Source organism: Ceratotherium simum, chromosome 34, assembly GCF_057802395.1.
Source record: "Ceratotherium simum simum isolate JZ-2026a chromosome 34, ASM5780239v1, whole genome shotgun sequence".
NCBI lineage: Eukaryota > Metazoa > Chordata > Mammalia > Perissodactyla > Rhinocerotidae > Ceratotherium > Ceratotherium simum.
Window position 1 is genome coordinate 3,162,808 of NC_141933.1, and position 24,468 is coordinate 3,187,275.

Below are 24,468 nucleotides of genomic sequence, written 5' to 3' on the forward strand. Positions count from 1 at the left end.
GGCCTGGCTGTGACCATCATGCAGACCACCAGGGCCACCGGCTCCTCCTTGGGTCTCCTACAGGCCCCCACCCAAAGCCTTCCTCAGTGAATGGGAAAGGGGCTGCTTCAGATGACACCTTGCACCAGTGAAGCAAGTCACGGACATGGCAGAAACCAATAGAGGCCGTGTCACAGCAAAGTGTTAGCCTGGCAGCTGGCCCCATGGCCTCCCTTCTCCAGGCAGCCACGTGTAAACGGTCATCTGGGAGCCCACTGTTCCAGCAAACGGCCCACAGCGTCCAGACAGTGGCTCGCACGCCAGGCAGGGCCTAGCTCTGGTGTGAGGAGGACACACCGTGAGCTTTGTGAGTGCGGAGCCCGAGTCCACGGCTGGCACAGAGCCTGCCCCGCGATGAGCATCTTGCAAGCAACACAAATAACCGTGATGTCTCCCCCGCAGCCCCATCCAGGTCACGAACAGCACGATGAATGTGCCCCTTGTCTGCGACTATGGCTCCGGCTTCAGCAAGGTGGGCTTTTCGGGAACAGCAGCGCCCCTGGCCGTATTCCCAACCATCCTCGGGAAACTTCGGCACGACGTGAGTGATGGGGTATCCTTCCTGGGGTGCTGGTCAGCCCAAAGGTGGCTGCCCGGCCTGACAGCCACCCCACACCCAACACAGGGCTGGCCAAGTCACATCCTTAGGGCAGGGGTCGGCCAAGGGGAGCTTGTGTAAGACTCATCACGGGCCCTGGCTTGAAAAAATCGGGCGGCCGAGCCCACCCCTGAGCGTCTGCTTCTGCAGGTCTGGGACGGGGCTGGGGGTTTGTCTTTTGAAACCACTTCTCAAGGGATGATCGTGCTGCTGCCCCGGGGCCACACTTTGAGAACCACTGACCTAGATGGAGGAGGCCAGTTATATGAGTTAAAAAAGCAGACAGTTGTACAAAATAAATCAGGGTGCCCATCTATTTACTTGGTGAATTTCCCACTGTTAAGAGTGGTGTGGAGACTGGGAAGTAGTTCTCTACCTTTAAGGTAAACAGTAGTCCACTAGCGCTAAGTGGCAACTGACTCTCACCTCTGTGACAGGAAGACAATAGGGAGGGGTGGAGACTGAGGCAAGTTCCGTGCCTAAGAGGGCGTCCTCTGCTGCCTGTCGACGTGTAAGAAAGGGGGCCCAGTGTTGCCAGATCTTCCTGCTTTTCAAGAGAATTTAGAAATTCAGATTTTTTTTAATTGTGGTAAAATATACACAGCATAAAACTTACCATTTTAACCATTTTTAGGTGTACAGTTCAATGGCATTGCACATTCATCTTGCTGTGCAACCATCACCACCATCCATCTTCAGAAATTATTCACCTTCCCAAACTGAAACTCTGTCCCCCTGAAATACTAACCCCCCTCCCTCTCCCTCAGCCCCTGGCACCCACCATCCTACTTTCTGTCTCTGTAAATTTGATGACTCTGGGGACCTCCCATAAGCATAATCGTATAGTATTTGTCCTTTCTGACTGGCTTATTTCACTCAGCATAATGTCCTCAAGGTCCATCCACGTTGCAGCAGATACCAGAATTTTCTTCCTTTTTAAGGCTGTGTAATATTCCATTGTATGGATAGACTACATTTTGTTTATTCATTCAGCCTTTGAGTTGCTTCCTCCTTGTCTCTATTGTCAAGAATGCTGCTGTGAACATGGGAGTACAAATAGTATCTGTTTGAGGCTCTGCTTTTAGTTCTTTGGGGCATATACCCAGAGGTGGGATTGCTAGATCAGATGGAATTCTACGTTTAAGAAGTTCAGATTTTTGTGTCAAGTTTCTAAGTATTAACTCACTTTTCCACAAACCCCATGCAGACTAAACAAAACGTATCTGCAGGCTAGATGTCACGACTCTCCCTCTGGGCCTTACCCAGGGTGCTGTGCGGGGGGCTTGACCCAGCTCTACAGTCAGACCCCATGTCCTTTGCAAGATGCTCGCCCACCTCCCCTGTGAGGCCCCCGGGACATCCAGGGGCTCTTCCAAATGAAGCAGGCGTGAGGCCCTTAGCCCCACGTTCCCATCATAACCGTTACTGATTACATTGATCTGAGCCCGGCAGCCCTGCCAGGTAGGCGCCAGGGTGGCCCTTCTCCCTGAAAAGAGACGGGCAGCTCGGAGAGGTGACTCACCCATATCCACATGGTGAGTAAAGTGGGCCTAGTTCAAGCCCCTGCTCTGAGTCACCGTGCTCCTCGGAGGGAAGTTGAATCATCCAAGACAGGGAGCAGCTGGGTGACAAATCCCAAATGTCACGGGTCCCATGGTGATGACTCCTGGGCTCTGTAGCTCTTGAAGCAAATTGTTGGCAGTGTTTCTCATTATCCAGCTCAGGCTGAAGCTGACGTGCATATCTGTGGCCGAGTGTGAAAACGCTGGCCCCTCACTAAGCAGGAAACTGCCCCGGGACCTGGAGACAGCTGATTGCCGCTCGCTGTCCGATGCCGGGGATGCAGCTGCGACGGCCTAGTAATCAGCAGGTTCCTGCACCCCCACCTACCCCCAGATGATCAGCTTGTTACTTCCAGATTGTAGAGCTTAGTGGAGAAGAGTGGGGGCCACTGCGTCAGGGAGACCCAGGCTCAACCACAGCGCTGCCCCCCAGCACTTGTGTGACTTTGGGCAAGTGTCCCTTTGCTGCCCAGATTTCTCTTTTGCATAACGGGGTTAAGAAAAATACATGTTTATATCTATGTCGTTTGGCCCGGAGGTTAAATGAGGTGGTGAATGTGTCCTTAGCACAGTGTCCGGCCTATAGGAAGTGTTTAATAACGATGAAGATGATGGTGGCGATGATGCCAATGACGAATGTGTGAGTGTCCTGGGCCGGCCATAACAAATGGCCACAACCCGGGGGGCATAAAACAACAGAAATTCCTTCTCTCCCAGTTCTGGAGGCCAGAGTCTGAAATCAAGGTGTGGCAGGTCCACGCTCCCTCCGAAGGCTCTAGGGGAGGGTCCTCCCCGCCTCTTCCAGCTTCTGGGGGCTCCAGGCGCCCCTGGGCTCTCGGGTGCCTCACTCCAGCCTCTGCCTCCGTCGTCGCGTGGCCTGTTCCCCTTTCTCTTCTCTGTCTCCAGTCTCGCTCTGCTTTCTCTTATAAATGTCCTTATGAGGCACTTTGGATTTCAGCCCCACCTGGGTAATTGCGATGATCTCATCTCGAGATCCTTAACTTAATTACATCTGCAAAAGCTCTTTCTAAATCAGATCACACACAGGTGGACACATCTTTAGGGGGCCCCATCCAGGCCACTAGAGCGACAACGAGACATCTCAGCTCGGCTCGCAGCCCCTCCTCCAGGGCTTGTCTCTGCCCGGAGTATAGGGTAACTTAGAGGGCGAGTGGGGGGAGCGTTTGAGCTGGGGGTGAGGGTCTCCCCTCACGGGAGTCCACCCTGGCCGGGCCGGAGGCAGCCTCGGCTCGGGCTCAGCCAGCCCAGAGGGCTGTACTGTGGCCAAGGTCATTCTCTAGAAGGACGGCCAGTGTTTCCTTGAGGAGCAGAGCCTCGGGCACCGATTAAGCCGAGTCTAGAGTTGGAGACAAAGGACTCCAAGACATGCAGAGCGTCAGGATCACTGGGAGCTTCACACAGCCAGGCGGCCTGGCCCCACCTCCGTCTCCTAAGTCGGAATCTCAGGGGCAGGGCGGCGGGTGGCCAAGGATAGTTGCATAAGCTTTCCAGGGAACCCTGATGTGATCAGTGCAGGCGGTCTGCGGACCAGCCTTTGTGACCCATGGCTTTAAGGCCCACACATAAGGCCCCTTCGCAGGTGAGGAAGGGAAACTGAGGCACAGAGAAGGCAGGACCCTTGCAGAGGGCTCAGCTAGTGAGGCCAGTGATCAAACGTGGGCCTGATGTCTCTCCAAGCCCCATCCAGCTGCCTCCCCGTTTTCTCTCACACAGGCATATCCTATAAGAAAATCTTCGCACCTTTAGTCCCGTCTTGTTGTCTGCTCCTTGGGGGACCCAGACTAACATGTGAACCAACTGTCACATCCCCTTCTGAACGACAGAACGAGTGGTTTAATCTGCCAGGAAAGTAGCTGGGTTCATCTTCCTAAAAGATGATAGAAAGTAAATTAAACTGCAGACCCTTTCCCGCCAGCTCTCCAAAGCAGATTGGAAGCTGGCGCCTCTCCCCACCCCGTTCCTGCCTCCACCGCCTCTCTCTTCCCCGTGCTCAGGGTCCTCGTCTGCAAAGCGGTCAAGATGAGGGTCCAGGCAGTGGGTCCTCGGGAGCGCTATACCTCGAGGGTCACTTGCTAAAACCTCTTGGTGGCATTTTGAACCAGTGTGCGGGTTTGGGGAGGCCACAGGTCCAGCGCTGTGACCTGGAGCCGACCCTCCCAGGTCATCACCCAGGTCATCACGGCGCCCACTCGTTGCTCGTGGTGCACCAGTGTGAAAGTTGAGTGGAGGCGAGTCAGTCTGGAGAGGGGACCTGTCCTGGCCCGTGTTTTTCAGAATCCGTTGGTGGGAATGGAAGAGAAAGACTGGTTCATCGGAGCTGAGGTTCAGAATAAAAGGGGGCAACTCAACCTGCAGTACCCCGTCTCCCGGGCGACCATCGCCGACTGGGACAACATGGAAAAGGTGGGCCGCAGCTTCAGTCGGGGTGGGACCTATTCACAGGACCCCCACCGATGCCAAGGGGTGACCCTTCTCTGCTGCCTGGGCATCTGGGAAGGGATCTAAGCCGGCATCCAGGGCTCCCTCTGCATCTCTTAGGTCCCTGTAAACTCCGCATCATGGTGCAAACCACATAGGTTCTGGAGTCAGAGACCTGGGTCTGAATCCCGTCTCCACTCCTTATGATCTACATCAGTTTGGAAAAGTAATTTGGCTTCTCTGGCCCTCAGTTTCCTTATCTGTAAGAAAGGGTATAATTTTTCCTACCATACAGTGCTGTTGTGAGGATTAAAGGGGATGATGGATAAAAAGTCCTTAATCCACTTCACGCCCATTAGGATGGCTATTATAAAAAAAAAAAAAACAAAAAAACAGAAAATGACAAATGTTTGCAAGGATGTGGAGCAATTGGAACCCTTGTGCACTGTTGGTGGGAATGTACAATGGTGCAGCCACTGTGGAAAACAGTATGGTGGCTCCTCAAAAAATTAAGCTAGAATTACCATGTGATCCAGGAAGCCCCCTTCTGGGTATGGACCCAAAGAATTGAAAGCAAGGACAGGAAGAGATATTTGCATACACGTGTTCATGGTAGCACCATTCACAACAGCTAACAGCTGTTGTGTTATCTATTCACCCAAGTGTCCATCAATGGGTGAATAGATAAGCAAAATGTAGTATGTACACACAATGGAATATTATTCAGCCTTGAAAAGGAAGGAAATTCTGACACGTGCTTCATCATTGAGGACACTGTGCTGAGTGAAATAAGCCAGACACAAAAAGACAGATATTGTATGATTCCACTTGTATTAGGTCCCCAGAGGAGTCAAATTCACAGAGACAGAAAGTAGGATGGTAGGTGCCAGGGGCTGGGGGAGGCAGATGGGGGGTTAGTGTTTAATGGGGACAGAGTTTTAGTTTGAGAAGATGGAAAATTTCTGAAGATAGATGGTGGTGATGGTTGGATAACAATGTGAATGTGCTTAATGCCACTGACTGCACACTTACAAAAGGTCAAAATGCGGGGCTGGCCCAGTGGCACAGCGGTTAAGCGCATGCGCTCTGCTTGGGTGGCCCGGGGTTCGCAGGTTCAGATCCTGCGAACCGATGCACCGATGCACCACTTGTCAAACCATGCTGTGGGGGCGTCCCATATAAAGTAGAGGAAGATGGGCACGGATGTTAGCCTAGGGCCAATCTTCCTCAGCAAAAAGAGGAGGATTGACATAGGATGTTAGCTCAGGGCTGATCTTCCTCACACACACACAAAAAAGTTCAAAATGGTAAATTTTATGCTGCGTATGTTTTACCACAATAAAAAAAAAAATTCCTTAGTCCAGCATAGTAAGGATGTAATAAATATGGCTGATTTGAACCACTCCCTTTTAGTAACTGAGGTTCTGATTAGGACCTCCATATGTGGTTGAACAGGTTGCACACTGCCTTGAAAGACACATTAATTATCCAAGCTGCATAATGAATCACCCCAAAACTTAGAGGCTTAAAACAATGATGGCCACCTATCACCTCTCTCAGTTTCTGTGGGTCAGGGATTTGGGAGCAGTTAGCTGAGTGGTTCTGGCCTGGGGTCTCTCATGAGGAGGCAGTCAGATATCCATTGGGGCTGCATCATCTGAAGGCTTGACTGACGCTGGAGGACCCACTTCCAAAGTGGCCTCTCATGTGCCTGGGGGGATGGACCCTCCTCACATGGGCCCCTCTGCAGGACATTCAATGTCCTCACAGCCTGGTGGTTGGCTTCCCTCAGAGCGAAAGATCGTAGAAGCCAAGGCAGAGGCTGCAATGCCTTTATGATGTAGCCTCAGGAGTCACACACTGTCATGTTGGCCCTATTCTGTAGGTCGCACAAGCCAGTCCTGTTTCAATGTGGGAAAGTCTGCACAGGCCTGAGTGCCAGGAGGTGTGGGTCATTGGGGGCCCTCTCAGAGGGGGGCTGTGGGGGCATCATTCACAGATATTTTTCTATCTCCACAGCTGAGGTGTCAGCCCTGGTTCTGGCTGTAGCTCCAAGTTAGTGTGTGGGAGGGAATGCAGAGACTGAAGCAGTGTAGACAGGTGTCTGGAGGGCGCTGCTCACCAGTTTGTGGGACCCGTGTTACCTGGTCACAGCTCCCACCTTCCTCTCCAATTTCTTTGTGGGGGGCTGGCAAATGCTGCCTGACTGAGAGCTAATGGAGCTGGTTTCTGTGTGTCTTTAGGTGATTCCAGCTCTTGGTTTCAAGTTTTTACCCGAATACCAGGGTCATTGCAATGATCCTCCTCTATGGCCCCCCACTCTGCATCTCATCCCCCTAATTCACCCCACACTGCCTGCTGAGTCTCTTCTACTGCTCACGTCGTGTTCCTGCTACAGGCCCTCAGTGGCTGGCCATCTAGGTGTGAGCCCACCCACCTGGCTTTTGCTGTTTCACAGGCACCGTGTTGCTTTGTGCTTCCGTGCCCTTGCACACGCTGTTCCCCCTTCCCGAGGCCCTTCCTGCACTGACTTTCCCCAGGGAGCACGTCCTTCATTCCTGTTTTCTGTTCTCCATGGAGCCTCCCTCCCAGAGGCAGGCAGGTGCTTCATCCGTAGTGATTAGCTATTCCTATTGAGGACCTACTGTGCGCCAAGCACTGTACCAGGTGCTATGACCCGAACTGTGTCCCCCAAGTTCACATGTTGGAGTCCTGACCCCCTGTATCTCAGAACATGACCTTGTTTGGAGATGGGGCCTTTGAAGAGGTGGTCAAGGTCAGATGAGGTCACTAGGCTTCGCCCTAATCCAACATAACTGGTGTCGTTATAAGAGGAGGAGATCAGGACACAGACACACACCGAGGGACGACCATGTGTAGACACAGGGAGGAGACGGCCGTCCACACGCCAAGGAGAGAGGCCTCAGGAGGAACCAGCCCTGTGACACCTTGGTCTCAGACGTCCAGCCTCCAGGACTGGAGACAGTAAATGTCTGTTGTTTAAGCCGCCCCATCTGTGGTGTTTGTTACGTCAGGAAACTCACAGGAAACTCATACACTAGCCTTCTACCAACGTCACATCACTGAATCCTCAGAGTCCTCCATGAGTGGGGCACATTTTCCGTCTTATGGATGAGGAAACAAGCTCACAATGGTCGGGTGGCTCGTCCGTGCACACACCTGGTGCACGTGGGACTGGGACTAATGGTGTGTCTGCACCCCGCACCCTCTCCCCATGCCACACTCCCTCCCACTGTGTCATGGGGCTCCCCCCTACGGTGTGGGACTTGCATCTGTCCCCCCATCAGACTATGAGGTCCTCTAGACGGGGACCGTGCCTCATGCATCTTTGCTCCCTTCCCACCTCAAGGCCTGGCACATGAATGGAGGTCCTGTGTCTCGTCCAAGGCCACACTCCGTCTTTCCCGCTGTGAATCACGATCGCATGTGCTACCGAAGAAGCCACTGTGTGGTGTAGACGGGTTCCCCCCGCCTCACTGTGTAGCCCCTCTCTCCCCAGATCTGGCATCACTCCTTCTACCAGGTCCTCCGCATCGCCCCGGAGCAGCATCCCCTGATGGTGACAGAACCGCCTTTAAACACGACATCCAACAAAGAGAAAGTGTCACAGGTAAGAGGCCAGGTGGGCGGGGGGTCAGGGAGCAGGCCGCGGTGGGGCAGCTCCGGCCTCCTCCCGAGCCTCGAGCCTCGGGGACCCCCTCAGGACGTCACCTTCTCTTCGCTCAGTGAGATAGGGATGCCGGTGAGCTGTCCCCTTTGACGTTAGCAGCAGGAATGACAGCTGCCCCTGGAGAGCTGGCCTAGGGGTCCGGCGTGGGCTGGGTGTTTAACCTAAACGATCACGGCCACTCTGGGGGGCGGGGCGATCATCAGCCCATTGCACGGATGAAGAAATTAGAACATCCGGGAGCAGAAGTCATTGGCACAGGTTGCAGGGCGAGTGGCTGTGGACCCACCTGGACCCACGTGCTCTGACGCCGCAGCCTGCTCCCAGCACTGCTGTGTGGTGCAGGCCACCTGGAGGTCTCACCCTGACTTAACAGCTCCCGGACCTCCGCCTTCTCTGAGCCTCAGAAGGCGTGGGGGGTGTGCGCCAATTGGATTGACCACATTGAACTGGGTTGAACAGGATCTTGGAGCACGTCAAGGATGCAGGCTGGTGAAGAAAGAAGGGTGCCCTCCCACCCAGTACAGACTGCAGAGTCCTCCTGAGGGCCGGAGTGGGGTCCAGGTCGGGTGGGGGCTGCAGGGGCTGCCGCTGGCCGCCCGGGTTCCAGTTACATCATTAGGCTTCCCCTAATGAGGACATCGGTGAGCTAATTAAGCAAGCAGCATGGTTCCACCACCTGGCCCATTGTCCCTGGAGCCCAGTGGTGTCTCCCGCAGTGAGCAGTGACCTGAACGGCAAGCCCAGCGGCCCACAGTGCCACTTGCACATGGAGGAGGCTTGCACTGTGGCCCAGAAACAGCGCATCATCCATCACAGGGCAGGTGTGAGCTGCCGCCTCATTTAACACGAGCCCTGAGGGGGCCGAGGAATCCTCTGCACGTGGATAGGCAGATCACGGAAATGGGCCACTGTGGGCTCCACGTGGACCGGGCACAGAGCCTACGGCCTTGAAACAGCAGGTACCCGCTTTGAGAATGCTAAGCGCCCATCGGGGCCCCAGGGAGCTGCACAGAGAAGAGAGAGGTGGACTGTCCCTCACCCCGAGGGAATGTGCCGCTCCCAAACCATCTTAGCCTGAGTTCTCCAGAGAAACAGAACCGGGGCAGATACGTAGAGAGAAAGAGATCCATTATAAGGAATTGGCTCATGTGAGTATGGAGGCTGGTAAGTCCCGGGATCTGCATGGTGGGTCGGCAGGCTGGAGCCCCAGTAAAGCTGATGGTGGAAGTTCTGGTCCAAAGGCAGGAAAAACTGATGTCCTGGTTCAAAGGCCATCAGGCAAGAAGATTTCCCTCTTATTCGGGGAAGCTCAGGCCTTTTGGTCTATTCAGACCTTCAATTGATTGGCTGAGGCCCACCCACTTCTGGCAGGGCAATCTGCTTTACGCAGTCTATCAACTTAAAATGTTAATCTCTTCCAGAAACACCCTCACAGACACGCCCAGAATAATGATTGACCACATGTCTGTGCCCCTTGTGGCCTGGTCAAATTGACACATAAAATTCACCTCATGCAACCACAGTGCTGGCCACACAGCCTGTCTCCAGCCCTTCCCCACCTCCCCGGGTTTGCTGCCTGCCTTTCTGCCCTGGCTGTCTCCAAATTCACCCCCTAGTGTATCAGGGTCCCAGGAGGAAACCACAGGTACACTCGCATGGGGTAATTTGGGGAGTTTAGTGGAGAGATTACATAGGAAGGTGAACAAAAGTTTTAGAAAAGCAACATGAAATGGTGCAGAGGTCCGGGTAGTAACGAGGAGCCATTCCTCCCTAAATCTGAAACAGCAACGGGTGGTGTCCAGCACTGAGAGAGGGCCGTGGCCGGGAGCTGTGGCCTTCAAGGAGGGACCAGCAGGGAGGGAACGGGGACATCAGTCTGCCACCTCCCTCTCACCTCCCTTGGATCTCCTTCTGGGCCCCTGTGGGCAGAACCCACTGGGTTGCCCAGGGAAAGGGAGCCTGTGACTACAGCCGGGGCAGAGTGGTGAGGAAGATGGAAGTTTCTGCAGGCAACGGAAGGCAGCCAGCCATGGTGGCCCGCACTGGGGCACCAGGAATGCCACCTCGCCATGGAAAAATGGACTTTTCCACATCTGTATGTTGTGCCGGGGGCTCTCCTTCACACTCTGCCCTCCCTGCAGGGGCCCCTCCCTGCCCAAGGCTCCTCCCTGAGGCTGGAACAGACAGAAGTTCAGGGACGATTTTCCTCCTGGAATAAACCTGTATCTTAAGAGGATTTCTGGCGGCCATGGCCCAGAAGAGAAGCTGATGGGGGAGCAGCCTGGTGTACGGGGAAGGGCCCGGCCTGGCAGCAAGACCCCTGGGTTCTGGCACTGGCTCTCCCAGCACATGTGACCTCGGGTGGATTCCTGGTCCTCACAGGGTCTCGGTTTCCTCATCAGAAGGATGGTGACGGTATCGCCCTGGGGGTTGTCATGGAAACGAAATGAGTGAATGCCAGAAAGCACTTGTCACAGAGCTTAGCACCTGTCGAGCCTTCAGTCAGTGCTGCGTCTTGTTGCTCCCGGGCCTCAGTTTCCTCATCTGTGAGAAGAGAGTTTCTCGCAAGAACCCTAAAGATCCTTGTAAGCTCTATGGCCTCTGGCCTCACGCAGGCCAGGGGAGCTGAGGCTGGTTTTGGTCTTTGTGGTTTTTAGGGGGAGGGGTCTCTAGGTGGATCACAGAAGCTGCCCTCCTTCCTCCACCAGGATCCAAATTCCAGGGGCGCCTGAGGGTGGCACAAAATCACAGGATGCAGGACACACCTGCTTCCAGATGCCAGCCCTCCACACATCACCTTGCCTGTCCCTTCCCCTGGGAATGCACGTCAGGTAGAGTCCAGTCTGGGACTATGGTGCGTGACGCTGCTGTGCGCAGTCGTGAACCCATCTTTGTATGGACACGAGTTCTCATTTCTCTTGGGTAAATCCTGAACCCCCGCAGACAGCTGCCCCATAATAACACTTAGTGAGGAACTCGCCCAGTGGTGTATCCCGGCTGTGTGCGATATCGTTTTTTAAAAATGCTGCCTTGACCCGGTTTTGAGGTCTTTCTAGAGGCCGGTCAGTCCCCTTCCTGGGCAGCTGATGAAATCCACACCCCAACCACTTCCCTGTTGTCCCGTCACACTCCACGGCCACTATACACCTGTCCTAGTCACTCCAGAGCCAGGGACCAGACAACCTGGGCCAGCCTCTATGCCCAGGAGCCCACGAAGTTATTCAGATGAGCCAATCCACAGGGATCCCTCTAAAGCTAGCTGACCCCACCCCACTGGCCCTCCGGAAGCTGCCCCCGACAGCTCCAGCTGGCTGTCACCCTGTCCCCAGGTGCAAGCCCCCATGGCCCTGCCTGGCAGCCTGCTCTGGTTTGGGGCTGCACCTAACACAGGCTGCCTTTCATCTACCCAAGTGACACAATGTTGGGGCCCACCATCCAAAGAACCTTTAAATCTTAGAGACCCCAGTGTCACCATCTTGCAGGAGAATCATTCGCTTTCCCAGCCAACCTCATGGAGCCAGCGCCCTGCTGGGTCCAGCTCCCGCGCTCATGTCCCACCTCTGCCACCTGCTCCCTCCCATTCTCTCCACTGGTCTCTAACGTGGACCAGGAGGTCCAATGTCACTTGCCTTGGGGGGGTCACCATGGGCGGTAGAAGCAAAGCTGTGTCTCTCCACCCTGTATCAGTCAGCACCCAGGTCTCCTGCTTACGCCTCTACCCTGTATGCAGTCAGCACCAGGAGGTACTTCTTGAACAAGCATGTCTGCACTAAGTGTCAGGCATGCAGTTAACACACAATGACTGTTAGCCTCCATTATTTTCATTATTATAAAACAACTAGATCACCTCAAGTCGAAGTGTTGGAATTTCTGTAAAGTCTGCTCCCCTCCGAGAGTAGAAAGAAGGGCCGGTCTTCAGTGGAGGGAGCAGCAGTGGCTTCTCAGAGGCATTTGGGAATTCAGCGGCTCCCCCATCGTGATAAAACGGTGGTTCACAAGATGATGAGAAGCTCCCTAATCAGTCTCGCGACAGTCTGGTAAGGGACCTGGGAAGGATGCGAGCCCGTTTCACAGACTGGGAAACTGAGTCACAGAGCTGGTCAGGGCAGAGCTGGGAGAAAGAGTGGCTGCTTCTTGACCCCGTTGTCGGGATCTCTCTGGGGGAGCCAAGGGCCTCCTGCCAGCCGGACTCCCGTTGTGCCCTCGGAATTAAGGGAAGACCCACCCCTCCTCTGTCTGCTTCCCAATGCTTCTCCTCAGATCCTGTTTGAGACCTTCAACGTGCCTGCCCTGTACTTAGCCAACCAAGGAGTCCTTTCTCTGTACGCCTCCGGCCAAACCTCTGGTGAGTGGCCTTTAGAAGCCTGGCCCCCATGAGCCCACCCTCACCCGTCCCTCAGGCTGCCCCCCCCGCCCCCACAAATAACAAAAGAGAGGAAAAATCCACAAAATGCACACTTGCCAGCCCTTTTCTGAACTCCTTCCCTTGCCATCCCTCCTGGTTAAACAGTTTGCCCCTACTCGATTCACTTTTTTTTCTTAACGGCTTTTTTGAGGTGTAATTGATGTACAATAAATTGCACGTGGTTAAGGCATACAATTTGATCAGTTTTGACACGTGGATACACTCATGGAACCATCAGCACAGTCAGGATAAGGAACACAGCCATCACCTGTAAACGTTTCCCTCCCGTACTGCCCCCTCCAGTCTGTCCTCAGATGAGTTTGCCTTTTCTGGAATTTTGTCTAAATGTCATCATGTGGTAAGTGCTCTTTTTGAATGGCTTTTTTCACTCAGCATAATTATTTGGAGGATCATTAGCGTTGCTGTTTGTGTCAACAGTTCATTCCTTGTTATTGCTGCGTAGTATTCCATTGTACGAATGCACAATACTGTATCTACTCATCTATGAATGGACGCTTGGGTTGTTTCCAGTTTGGGGCTATCATAAATAAAGCTGCTATGAACATTTGTGGACAAGGCTTTGCATGGACATATGCTTCCATTTCATTTGAGTAAATATCTAGAAGTGATATGGCTGGGTCATATAGCAAGCGTATGCTTAACTTGAAAAAAAATCTGCCAAACTAGAGCCAAAGTGGTTGCATGCACCATTTTGCATTCCACCAGCCATGTGTGAGAGCTTCAGTTCCTCCAGATCCTCACCAACATGGTGCATCTTCTTAATTTAACCGTTCTAATGGGTGGGCAGTGGTATCTCATTGTGATTTTGATTCTTATTTCCCTAACAACCGTTGATGTGGAGCATCCTTTCACGTGTTTTTTACCATCCGTACATCTACTTCAGAGAAGTGTCTGTTCAAATGTTTTGCCCAATTTTTCATTGAGGCGTTCGTCTTCGAGTTTTGAGAATTCTTTTTGTATCCTGGGTGCAAGTCTTTTATCAACTATATGTTTTGCAAATATTTGCTTCCAGTCTATGGCTTGACTTTTCATTCTCTTCATTGTGTCTTTGAAGAGCAGAAGTTTTTAGTTTCAGTGAACTCCAGTTGATCAATTTGGTTTTTTTGTGGCTCTTGCTTTTGGTGTCATATCTAAGAAATATAGGCTGAACTCAAAGGTTTTCTGCTGTGTTTTCTTCTAGAAGTTTTATAATTTTTAGTTTTACATTAAGTTCTATGATCCATTTTGAATATATATATGTTTATATATGGTATAAGGTATGAGCGAAGTTTTGTGTGTGTGTATGAAGATGTCCCATTGTTCCCACACTCTTTGTTGAAAAAACTATGCTTTCTTCATTGAATTGCCTTTGCACATTTTTTTTGCAAATCAGTCATCCGTATATGTCTGGGTCTATTTCTGTACTCTCTATTCTGTTCCTTGAACTTATTTGTCTAACTGTAGGTTAACGCCACATTGCCCTGGTATCTGCAGCTTTATAATAGGTCTTGAAATAAGATAATGTTAGTGCTACAACTTTGGTCTCTTGTTTTTAAAAATATTTGGCCACTCTACATTCTTTGCATTTCCATATGAATTTTAGAATAAGTTAGTCAATTTCTACCAAAAAAGGCTCTCTGGGTTTTGATTGGAATTGTATTGAATCTACAGATGAATTTGGGAAGAACATCTTAACAATACTGAGTCTTCCAACTAATGAATATGGTATATCTCCTAAGTTTTCTTTAATTTCTCTTGGCAATGTTTTGTGGTTTACAGTGTATAAATCATGCATAACTTTGTCAGACTTATCTCTGTTTCATATATTTTGATGCTATTGTGCATGATATCTTTATTTAAATTTCTGATTGTTCAGTTGCTGGTATGTGGAAATACAATTGATATTTTTGTATCAATATTGTATCATGGTACCCTAACTGAACTCATTTATCAGTGCTGGTAGCGTTTTTGTAGATTTCGTAAGATTTTTCTACATAGGCAATGTTGTCTATAGATAGGCAGTTTTACTTCTTTATTTCCAAACTGTATGCTTTTCATCGTTTTTCTTGCCTGATTGCTCCAGCTAGAACCTCCCACACAAAACTGGTCTTGCTGCTGATCTTAGAGAGAAATCATTCAGTCTTACACCGTAAGTACAACATTTGCTGTAGGTTTCTCATAAGCATACTTTATCTCTTGTATTCTTAGTCTGCTGAGAGTTTTCTTTTAAATTATGAATGGATGTTGGATTTTGTCAAATGCATTTTCTGCATCTATTGATATGATCATGTGGATTTTCTCTTTTAGTTCTTTAATACGGTGAATAACATTGATTGGTTTTTGAATGTTAAAACAACCTTGCATTCTTGAGATCCCATTTGGTCATGACATATTATCCTTTTATATATTATTGTATTCGACTTGCTAAAATTTTGTGTCTGTGCTCATGAGGGATGGCGGTCTGCCGTTCTCTGTCTTGTGATGTCCTATCTCTCTGGGACATCTCTCCTTTGTTGCCTGATGCCCAATATCTTGAAAACCGTTGTTTCCTGTATGTCACCCTCTTTTTTAAGTGTTTCAGGTTGGGCGGGAGAATCCACTTTTTGTTCCCCATCTTAGTTGGATGTGGAGGTCTTCCTGACTCACTTTGCTTCATTTAAACTTGAAGTTCTTGGTTACCAGATTCAACAGGTGAAAGAAGCCAACCACCCAGACCCCTAATCAGCTCTGGATGGTTCCAGAATCCACCATTTCACACAAATGTGGGCCATGTGTTCCCATTACCACATCACATCCTTTCGGACTATTGCAGAGGGAGCAGTTTGCCTTGCCAACCAAAATGTACGCCTCTTCCGCTGCATTCTGACTCTTCTGACATTCCAGCATCTCCCAGGGATCCCCACTGCCCGCATCAAGGCACAGACAGTTCTTTCGAGACAAAGGTGTTAAGAGCACAGTATTCATCTTCTTCTTTTACCTCTTTGGCAACTGCTGCTAATACCTGCATGTCTAGTTTAATGAGAAAATCTGAAGGATTCCTGTCCAAAATAGTCAGCCCTTGGTCTGACTCAGATAGGCTCCATCCTGGCACACTCCCCTAGGGGCAAGAAAGTCTGCTTCTCAGACCCTTTGCCTTCCCCTCCAGTTACATCCCCCTCTACCATCTCTTCTGCAGTCTTGACATTCAATAAGGGATACCGTGTACCCCACACTCTGATGCCCGTGTTCTCTTGTCTAGGAACAACCATTGAATCTGGAGAAGGAATGACATACTTCGTGCCCATCGTTGAGGGCTGTCCTTTGCATCAGTCGACCATCCAGATGGACGTGGCAGGCCAAGACCTAACCTTGTACCTCCTGCAACTATTGACAGACAGTGGGCACTCATTGGTGGGCACAGGTAGGAAACTGCTATTCTTGGCCAGGTAAACCAATCCATGGGGTGTAGTTTCCTTCTTGGCTTGCTCAACCTGCAGCCCTCAATTTGTAAAGCTAACGTGACCATCATCCAAGTTCTAAAAACAACTCTATCTACATTTACGGACATTTAGTGGATTGATGATGACAACGAGGATGTTGGTGATGATGATGATGATGATTATGATGGTGATGATGGTGGTAATGGTGAGGATGATTATGATGGTGATGATGGGGGTGATGGTCATGATGATGATGATTATGATGGTAATGATGGTGGTGATGGTGAGGATGATTATGATGGTGATGATGGGGGTGATGGTCATGATGATGATGGTGGTGGTAATGGTCATGATGATGCTGATGGTGGTGGTGATGGTGAAGGTGATGATGGTAGTAATGATGGTGATGATGGTGTGATGATGATGGTGGTGATGATGACGATGGTGGCAATGGTGATGGTGATGATAATGATGGGTGTGATGATGATGATAAGATGATGCCAATGATGATGAGCTAAGCTTTACAGAGTACTTGCCCTGTGCGAGCTACTGGGCTAAGTAAACATTTAACATACATTCTTTCATTGCTGCATGCTACAACACCATGAGGGGGAACAATTATCTCCATTGCAAGAGGAAGAGGCTTAGGAGGCTCAGGTAACTTCAACATCCCTTGACTAGCAGGTGCAGCAGCTGGGATGTGAACCTAAGGACTCCAGATGAGGATGTGCCTGTCCCACTTTTCACCCAGTTCCTGGACTAGATTCCCAGCCTGTATAACCTGCATGACACCCATTCCCAACAAGCCTACAACGTGCATTTTTCCGGTCTCCCCAGGCAGGAGGTCTGTGTGCAAAGCCAGCAAAGTATGGACCCTAAAGAATAGCAGCAATTAAAGGCAAGGATTGGTCAGGACGAAGTGAGACATTTTATTGACATCTCACACTTAGCACGATCTTTATGTGCATTATTTCATCTCATCCTTACAACAATTCTCTGAGTGGTACTTCATCTCATTCTTGAAGATGAGAGAAAGGAAAGTTTAAGAGGAGAATGAACTTGCCTAACGCCGTGCGTTTGGTGAACGGCAGAGGTGGAACTTGAACCTAGAATTGTCTCACTAATGCCCAAACTGGGCAAGGAAGGGAAAAAACCAGGAATGTGTAGTGTCCCAGAAGCCAAGGACAGAGACCATGTTGGCCACACATCAGTGGCTAGAGGGAATGAAGTCAAGAATGAAGTGAAGAGCGTGGCAGGGTTTTGAAACCAGTTGGACATGATAGACATAGCAAGACCAGCTCAGGCGGAGCGGGCGAAGGTGGGAGTCAGAGGTCAGGGGCTGAAGAATCAGCGGGATTCCCAGGCGAGCTGGTGCGGGGAGTTCCCTCCGATCCAAACTCAAAATCAGTGATAAACAAAATATAAAACCATAACACCAAAAGACACAGCTGGATCTAGAACCTGTTGTCAGCCACCCAGAAATGGGAGGGATGTGACCTTCCAGATATTTCCAGGCGAGGGGGCTTCCATCAGCTCAGGCAGTTCTCCAGAGGAGGGGGCAGCTGTGAGCTGTTCGTAGCCAACACTCACGGCCGGTGGGGATGGGGCACCAACGGCACCTCCTACTTTAATAGGTAATGAAATTGAATTTGATCTTCCAGCTGCCCCCAAACACACGCCGTATACAGTAGGGTATCAACCTGTAAAACGTGGACATTTTCCAACGCTTGCGTCTCAGCTCAGGACATCCCTATCCTACCTTCTCCCCCACAAGCCCGGGCCCCCTACACACGTTGCAGATCAAGAGGTACCAGAATAGGAGACGAAAACAGAAATAGCAGCTACGATTGAGCTGTCTCGTCCCCACCACAAGGAGCTGAATCTTCAGAAAGATGCTCCCCCGGGGAAAAAATGCTTTTGTGGACTCGTCTCACGTTCATACCCTTTTCTATTTCCCACAGCCGACAGGGAGTACATCCGGGACGTGAAAGAGAAATGTTGCCATGTAGCTTTGGACTTCAACAAGGAAAAAATGAAAGCCAGCTCGCCTTCCAATGCACAGAAATATCAGCTGCCTGACGGCCGAGAGATCAACATTGGGCGGGAGAGGTTTTCCTGCCCCGAAGCGCTCTTCCAGACAAACCTCATAGGTGAGCTGGTGGGAAGGGGACGGGATGAGCCCAGACATGGACAGCGGGCACGCTGTAAGGACAAAGGGGCTGAGGTGGCCAGGAGAGGACTCTATTTTGGATAGCAAATAGTCACAAGTCGGCATTCCATTTCAAAAGCTCCTCTGATATCAGCTCTCATGTATTGAGCACCTGCTGTCTGCATGTCACTTTGCTGACCATCGTACGTGGGTTATATCCTTTAATCCCCCCAATATCACGTGATCCCATTTACAGATGAGGAACCCCACTGGAGCATCTTCAGTATTTGCCAAACATGATGAAATCCTACGCCGGGTGGCACGTCTTCTCTTGTATTATTTATACTCCACCTACTTACAAAATAATTTGAAATATGAGAATTAAGACAGTTAAAGCAGAAAAACCAAAACCATAGATTTAAGGGGAACTTTAAAAATTTGGCTGGTCTAGAGATTTTAGAGGAGCCTTGAGCTGACTAGGCTCCCTGGCAGCTATGGCAGAACAGGAAAAAATGATGGATTATAAAATCCCGTTGATTGGGAAGATGAAATCTGCAGTCACAGAAAACCAACTATTTCCTGGAATCAAATTTTAAAAATACGGGGTGACACTCATAAAGGACAGAGGGAACTCAAAGGGACCCCCCACTTCCCCAGGATCGGTACCAGGGAAGGACGTGGCGTTTCTAATCCAGCTTAAATTAGCTGTGTTCGTCTCCATTTTCCCTGTTAGCTATGCGGGGGATGACGGCTTCAAACACAGCACATGCCCCCTAAATATTCACTGCATAAGTGAAGAAGCCATCGGATGAAACTCTTCACCCACAATGTGACATTTCTCTCCGGGTCCGGGCGGGTCACAGCGAGTGTGAACACACCGCAATCACGATGAGCACAGACAGTCACAGCACTTGCCCGCTGGGCCGGGCGCCCCACACGATTCCCAGGAATCAGCCTTTTCTGTCCTCTTCCAAGGTTCTGCTCTAGGTACCCTCACAGATGAGGAAAACGAGGAGCCAACAGCACCACCCCCTCTTCCCAGAAGCTCACAATATTGAACAGAAGGGAGTGCACTGCACACACTTTTTAAGGGCTGCTCTCATCGTGTTTGAGTCTATTTATATGGACACACAATGAGTCAAGAAAGGAATAATCAGTATAATTTTTCAAAGGCTACCTGAGCAAGGACACTGGCTCCACAGAAATCCTTTCATAAAGTAGTGGATACCGTAATAATTGTCAATAACACTTGAATACAAATTCTCTCGGATGAGAGAGGAGAATTAATATTTATTTATTCAGTCACTAGCAGTCGAGTCCCATGATTGTACTGGGCAATTCACATGCATTCACCTGTTGAAACCCACAAGGGCCTTGTGGTCGGTGGCACTAATGCCCGCCCATGGCACGTGGAGCTGTCTGAGATGAGGGGTCCCCACCTCCCAGTGCCTGCAGCTGGAAGGGAGGAGCCCACGTGTGCAGCCAGCCGAGCCTCTGCGGAGCCAACCCCCAAGATTCTTTCTTCCCCGCCCATCCTGACAGGGAGGAACAACCTAGGTATCCACATGATGGCCTTCCAGAGCATCAGCTCCTGCAATCCCACCCTCTGGAGGGTTCTCTTTGGCCACATCGTATTGTCCGGAGGTACTGGCTCCTGTTCTGGCTTGCAGCTCCGGATGCAGAAAGAAATATCCGCCCTGGTTACCCCCACAATCAACGTAAAGGTACGGTCCTCCCCATCCACCCTTTGGGGGCTTCCGCCTTTCATCCCACAGGTGTTTCCAGAATGCCTCTGATGTGCCAGGCATGGTGCCAGGTGCTTAGGGATGCACCAGTAAACAAAAGTGACCCAAGTCCTTGGAGCTTACCTTCTAGTTGGGGGAGGAAGCTATAAACAATACAAATCAACATAATACGGAGGCAAATATGCAATAAAATGTAAGCCACGGGGGAAAGTGGCAAGGGACGGAGGGAGGGTGAGTGACCGGGAGGGGTCTGCTCAGGAAGGTGGCAATTGAGTAAATACTTGAAGGAGGTGAGGGGGAGCCATGTGGATATCTGGGGAAGAGCTTTCAAGCAGAGGGAACAGCCCATGCAGCAGCCCAGAGGCTTGCTTCCTGGAGGAAGGGCTGGAAGGGTTGGCTGGGGTTGAAAGAGCGAGAAGGGTAAACGAGGTCAGAGAAGCTGTGTAAGGCTCTTACCCCCAGAGAAACTGGAAACTGCCAGCAGCTTTGAGCAGAGGAATGACACGATCCAGCCAGGCTCTGGGGGACGGCTCTGGCTGCCGTGTGGAGGGCGGACTGTCGGGAGGGGGAGGGCAGACCGTCGGGACGCAGGCGGAAGCTGATGCTGTGATTCAAGTGAGAGACGCTGGTGGCTCAGAGCAGGCCGTGCAGGGGTGGGAGGTGGCCAAACCCCAAATGCACACAGACGGCAAAGGTGACAGGATTTGCAGAGATTTGACGAAGCTGTGAGGGAGGGGCAGGCGGAGGAGGGCAGCCGTGCTGGAGGGTGTAGACCCACCTTTAATCATCCACAGAGCTCATTAAATTGTTCCCCTAAAGAAGAGAAGAATTCTCTCCCTAAAACGAACTCACCCCCCTTCAGAAAACACTGGTTCCCATGGGGCCACCTGTTAAAATAACGGTTTCTCCCAACAACCCCAAATCCCGCTATTATAATGTTTTTGGGTTAAAATTTTGGCCATGATTTCCCCTTATTTCTTCAGAATAGTTTTCCCCCCTTAGAATCCATTTCCAGTTGTGGATTTCCTGATCCAGAAATGTGTGCACAGGTTAAGGGTTTTTGAACACATGGCCAAATTGCCCGTGGAAGCATCCACCTCTGCTCCTGTCGGTGCAGAGACGGCTTCTTACTCCCGTCTGTTCATTCCAGCACGGGGACCATCGTCCTAAAAACTCTCTTCCCGACAGAATAGACGGAAAACAAATGATTGTTCTAATTTGTATTCCTTTAACTACTGATGACGGTGAAGAGTCTGCATGTGTTTCCTAGCTGCCTGTGATTTTGCTCTTCTTCTTTTTTGTTTTTTTTAAACATATTTTTGTAATTGCTTATTCCAACCCTTTGGTCATTTTTTCTGATGGCAGTTTTGCTCTCTTCTGAATGCATGAATCCTTCCAGTTTGGTGCATGCTTTTGTTTGATTTTGTGTGTTTGTTTAGATCAGACACAGGTGGGGTAGATGATTCGTCCGGTGTGACACCCTACTGATGGAAGAAAGGACAGAATGGAGGATCCCGGGCGCCTGGTACCAGCTCTTTTCTCTGCCTGATGCCCGACCCTGAACGTGCTTTTTCCCTACCTTATTTCTGACTCTTTTCCTTTTTTTTCCCTTAAAATTTCAGCAGTATTTCTTGTCTTAACCCATACCAGCAAATGGTTTCCAAGCCAAGCACAGGTGTGACCAAGCCAGCGAGCATCAGTAACTGGACCTGACAACGCAACATCCCTTATTCCCCCCTCCGCCTGGGCCTTGCTTTTCCAAATCCTTGTCCCAAATCCCTTTTCCCTGCTGATCCCTGCAGCGATGCGTTACCTTCCTGTCCTAGAATAATAAACATGTCCTCTCACGATCTGCCCAAGCGCCTTAAGGAAAATCAGTGAGTACGTGGGGGGACGGCTGTCTGACCTGGAGCAGGTGGATTTAACCTTCCAGGGCCTCAGTGGCCCCGCCTGGCAAATGGATATGATGTTCCCCTCCTCCAGGCCAGAGGAGACTGAGTTGAATAAGAAGCTACTGGAACTGAAAGGGAAGGAAATACACACGTGACAGGTGTCAGTGTGAGGGTGAGAAAGTCTAGACAGCGAGGCATGAAACGGAGAAGGGATCTCTCCAGGTTGATTACCTGTGGGGTTTTTTGCTTATTTGTGTTTTCTAATTTTTCTATAAAATATGTAAGCCTTACACATAGAGAATGCATAGTATAAAATGTGTCATGTGTTTTAGAGTGAATCATTAAATATCTTTAAAGGTTAGAAGAAATCGTGTTTGCCGGGGGAAGAAATGCCTGCCCGTGAAGTCCGTTCAGGGATTGGTATTTTGTGTCCCCAATGTAGAGCAGTATTTTAATTCTGGTTTCTCCCTCTCTCCCCTCTGACCCCTCCCTCCCTTCCCTGCCCTCCCGCCTCTACTCCCCTCTATCTGCCTCCTCGCCTCCATCCAGGTGTCCACCTCTCCGTATTCCAGATACGGCGCCTGGGTGGGTGGCTCCATCCTGTGCTCACTCTCTACCTTCAAGGACATGTGGGTCACCAGCGATGAGTACAAGGACATCGGTTCCTCTATGGTCAGTAGGAGAAGCTTCTGATTGTGGCTCTCTGGACCCCATCCCGTCTCCCATCAGTGCCATCGCCAGGCTGAGCCACAGCTTGGCTGAACTGACCAGAGCTCAGAACCAGCTCAAACTAGAGGGTGGCCTTCCTCCCCCAGACTTAATAAAAAGGGCCAACAAAGGACAGACAGCCTCTTTGTCTGGGTAAGGCTTGCACCCCTTGGGAAATGCTCACAGGGCACTCACTGTATTAACACAGAGCACTGAAGGGAAGGGAATTTCTGCTGACCCCGTGTATCAGTCAGCATGGCTAAGCTGTGCTGCAGTAACAAACATCCCCAAAATCTCAGTGCCATGGAACAAAGGTCTATTTCTCACTCATGCTGCGTGTCCACTGAAGGTCAGCAGGGCTCTCTCCTGTATCGCCTTCACTCCAGAATCCGGCTTACAGAGCAGACACCATCTGGAACATTGTCCTTCATTGTGGGTAAGCATAAGAGTGCCCTGATGGGTCTTTCACTGGCAATGAAATACTCCAGCCCAGAAGGGACACGCTGAACATCTGCTCACAGTTAATTGGCCAGAACAAGTCACGTGGCCCTAAACCACCGCAGGGACCAGGAAGTGCCATCCTGCCATGGACCCGATATCCCATATGGGAAGTTCCATGAGAGCACAGTCAGGGCGGGATCCACAGCACACACAATGCAAGGGGTCTTATGTCCTTAAGCAAATTTAATCCTCATGATGTTGCTGCGAGACTGGCTTTATTAAAACCGATTTCACGATGCAGGAACTGAAGCTAAGAGAGGTTAATTAACTTGATCTTGCCATTCACACAGCGACAGGGAGTTTAAATCCGTGGATAACACCTAGTAGGAGAGCCAGAGGGTGAGAGCAGAGAGAACAAAGGAGAGAAAGTAAACACAAACAATAGAGGAACATCTCCCCAAACTGAAGACATCAGTTTTGCAGGTGGAAGGACCACCGAGGACGGACAGAGTGAAGGGCGATTCCACCAGCAGGCGCTGCCCAAGGGAATCTCAGAATATCGAGGTAAAGAATAAATTCTAGGGCGGTGAGAGAAAACAACTACCACAAAACCCAGGTTAACTATAAAGTAGTGTTACCAGAATAAATCCAGATGCCCATTTAATTTGAATTTCAGAAATACAATCAATAACTTTTTAGAATAAGCATGTCCCAAATATTGCATGTGTTTTTATTTGCTAAATCTGGCAACCCTCTGTGAAAGAAAGAGGCTCCCATTTGCATCCGAATTCTTACCTACAAAAGTAGTGCTGGAGGATACGGGAACGAAACCACTGAGACGAGAGGGAGGATTATTTTGAACCTAAAATTCCATACCTCTTCCAAGTGGGGTTGAAATGGTGGAAAAAATAATTTGGTGACAGGCAAAAACTCAGAAAATTTACTGCCCATAACCCTCTGTAAAAAAATGAATCAAAGATTATCTGAGATGAATAAATAGACAGGCCAAGAAAAAGAAACAGTGGGGAGTAAAGAAGCTAGACTAAACTTACAGTTAAAGCTAAATCATTGTTAATACAGAATTTTTAAAAGTTAATATCTATATGGAACAAAAAATCTCAGATGATTTCAAAATGGGGAGGAGGTTAGAGGCGGGAATGAAGAAGAAAGTGAAATTGTGGAAAATATGGACATCAATTAACTCTAGATGTTGACAGGAAAGAATGAGTTTAGATGTGTGTGCTTCTAATTTAAGGGAACAGGCCACTGCACCCTACAGCCCCAGCCTGAACCTTTGAGGGTCTGCTTATTTTCCTCAGCATGAAATACTGGCTGTGTGATCTGGCGGAAACTCTCCAGCTGTCCCAGATAATTCAGGTG

General features: G+C 50.2%; 1 protein-coding gene across 1 annotated transcript; it reads left to right on the forward strand.

Annotated features, from left to right (window-relative positions):
• The first annotated feature begins 466 nt into the window (after nucleotides 1-466).
• LOC101390873 (actin, alpha skeletal muscle 2-like) lies at nucleotides 467-22,632 on the forward strand. Its single transcript, XM_087423077.1, is given in 9 exon segments — nucleotides 467-580; nucleotides 4,495-4,623; nucleotides 8,159-8,269; nucleotides 12,590-12,674; nucleotides 15,973-16,134; nucleotides 18,027-18,081; nucleotides 18,083-18,303; nucleotides 19,845-20,026; nucleotides 22,489-22,632. Coding segments are annotated over 9 exon segments (1,203 nt in total).
• The last annotated feature ends 1,836 nt before the right edge of the window (nucleotides 22,633-24,468 follow it).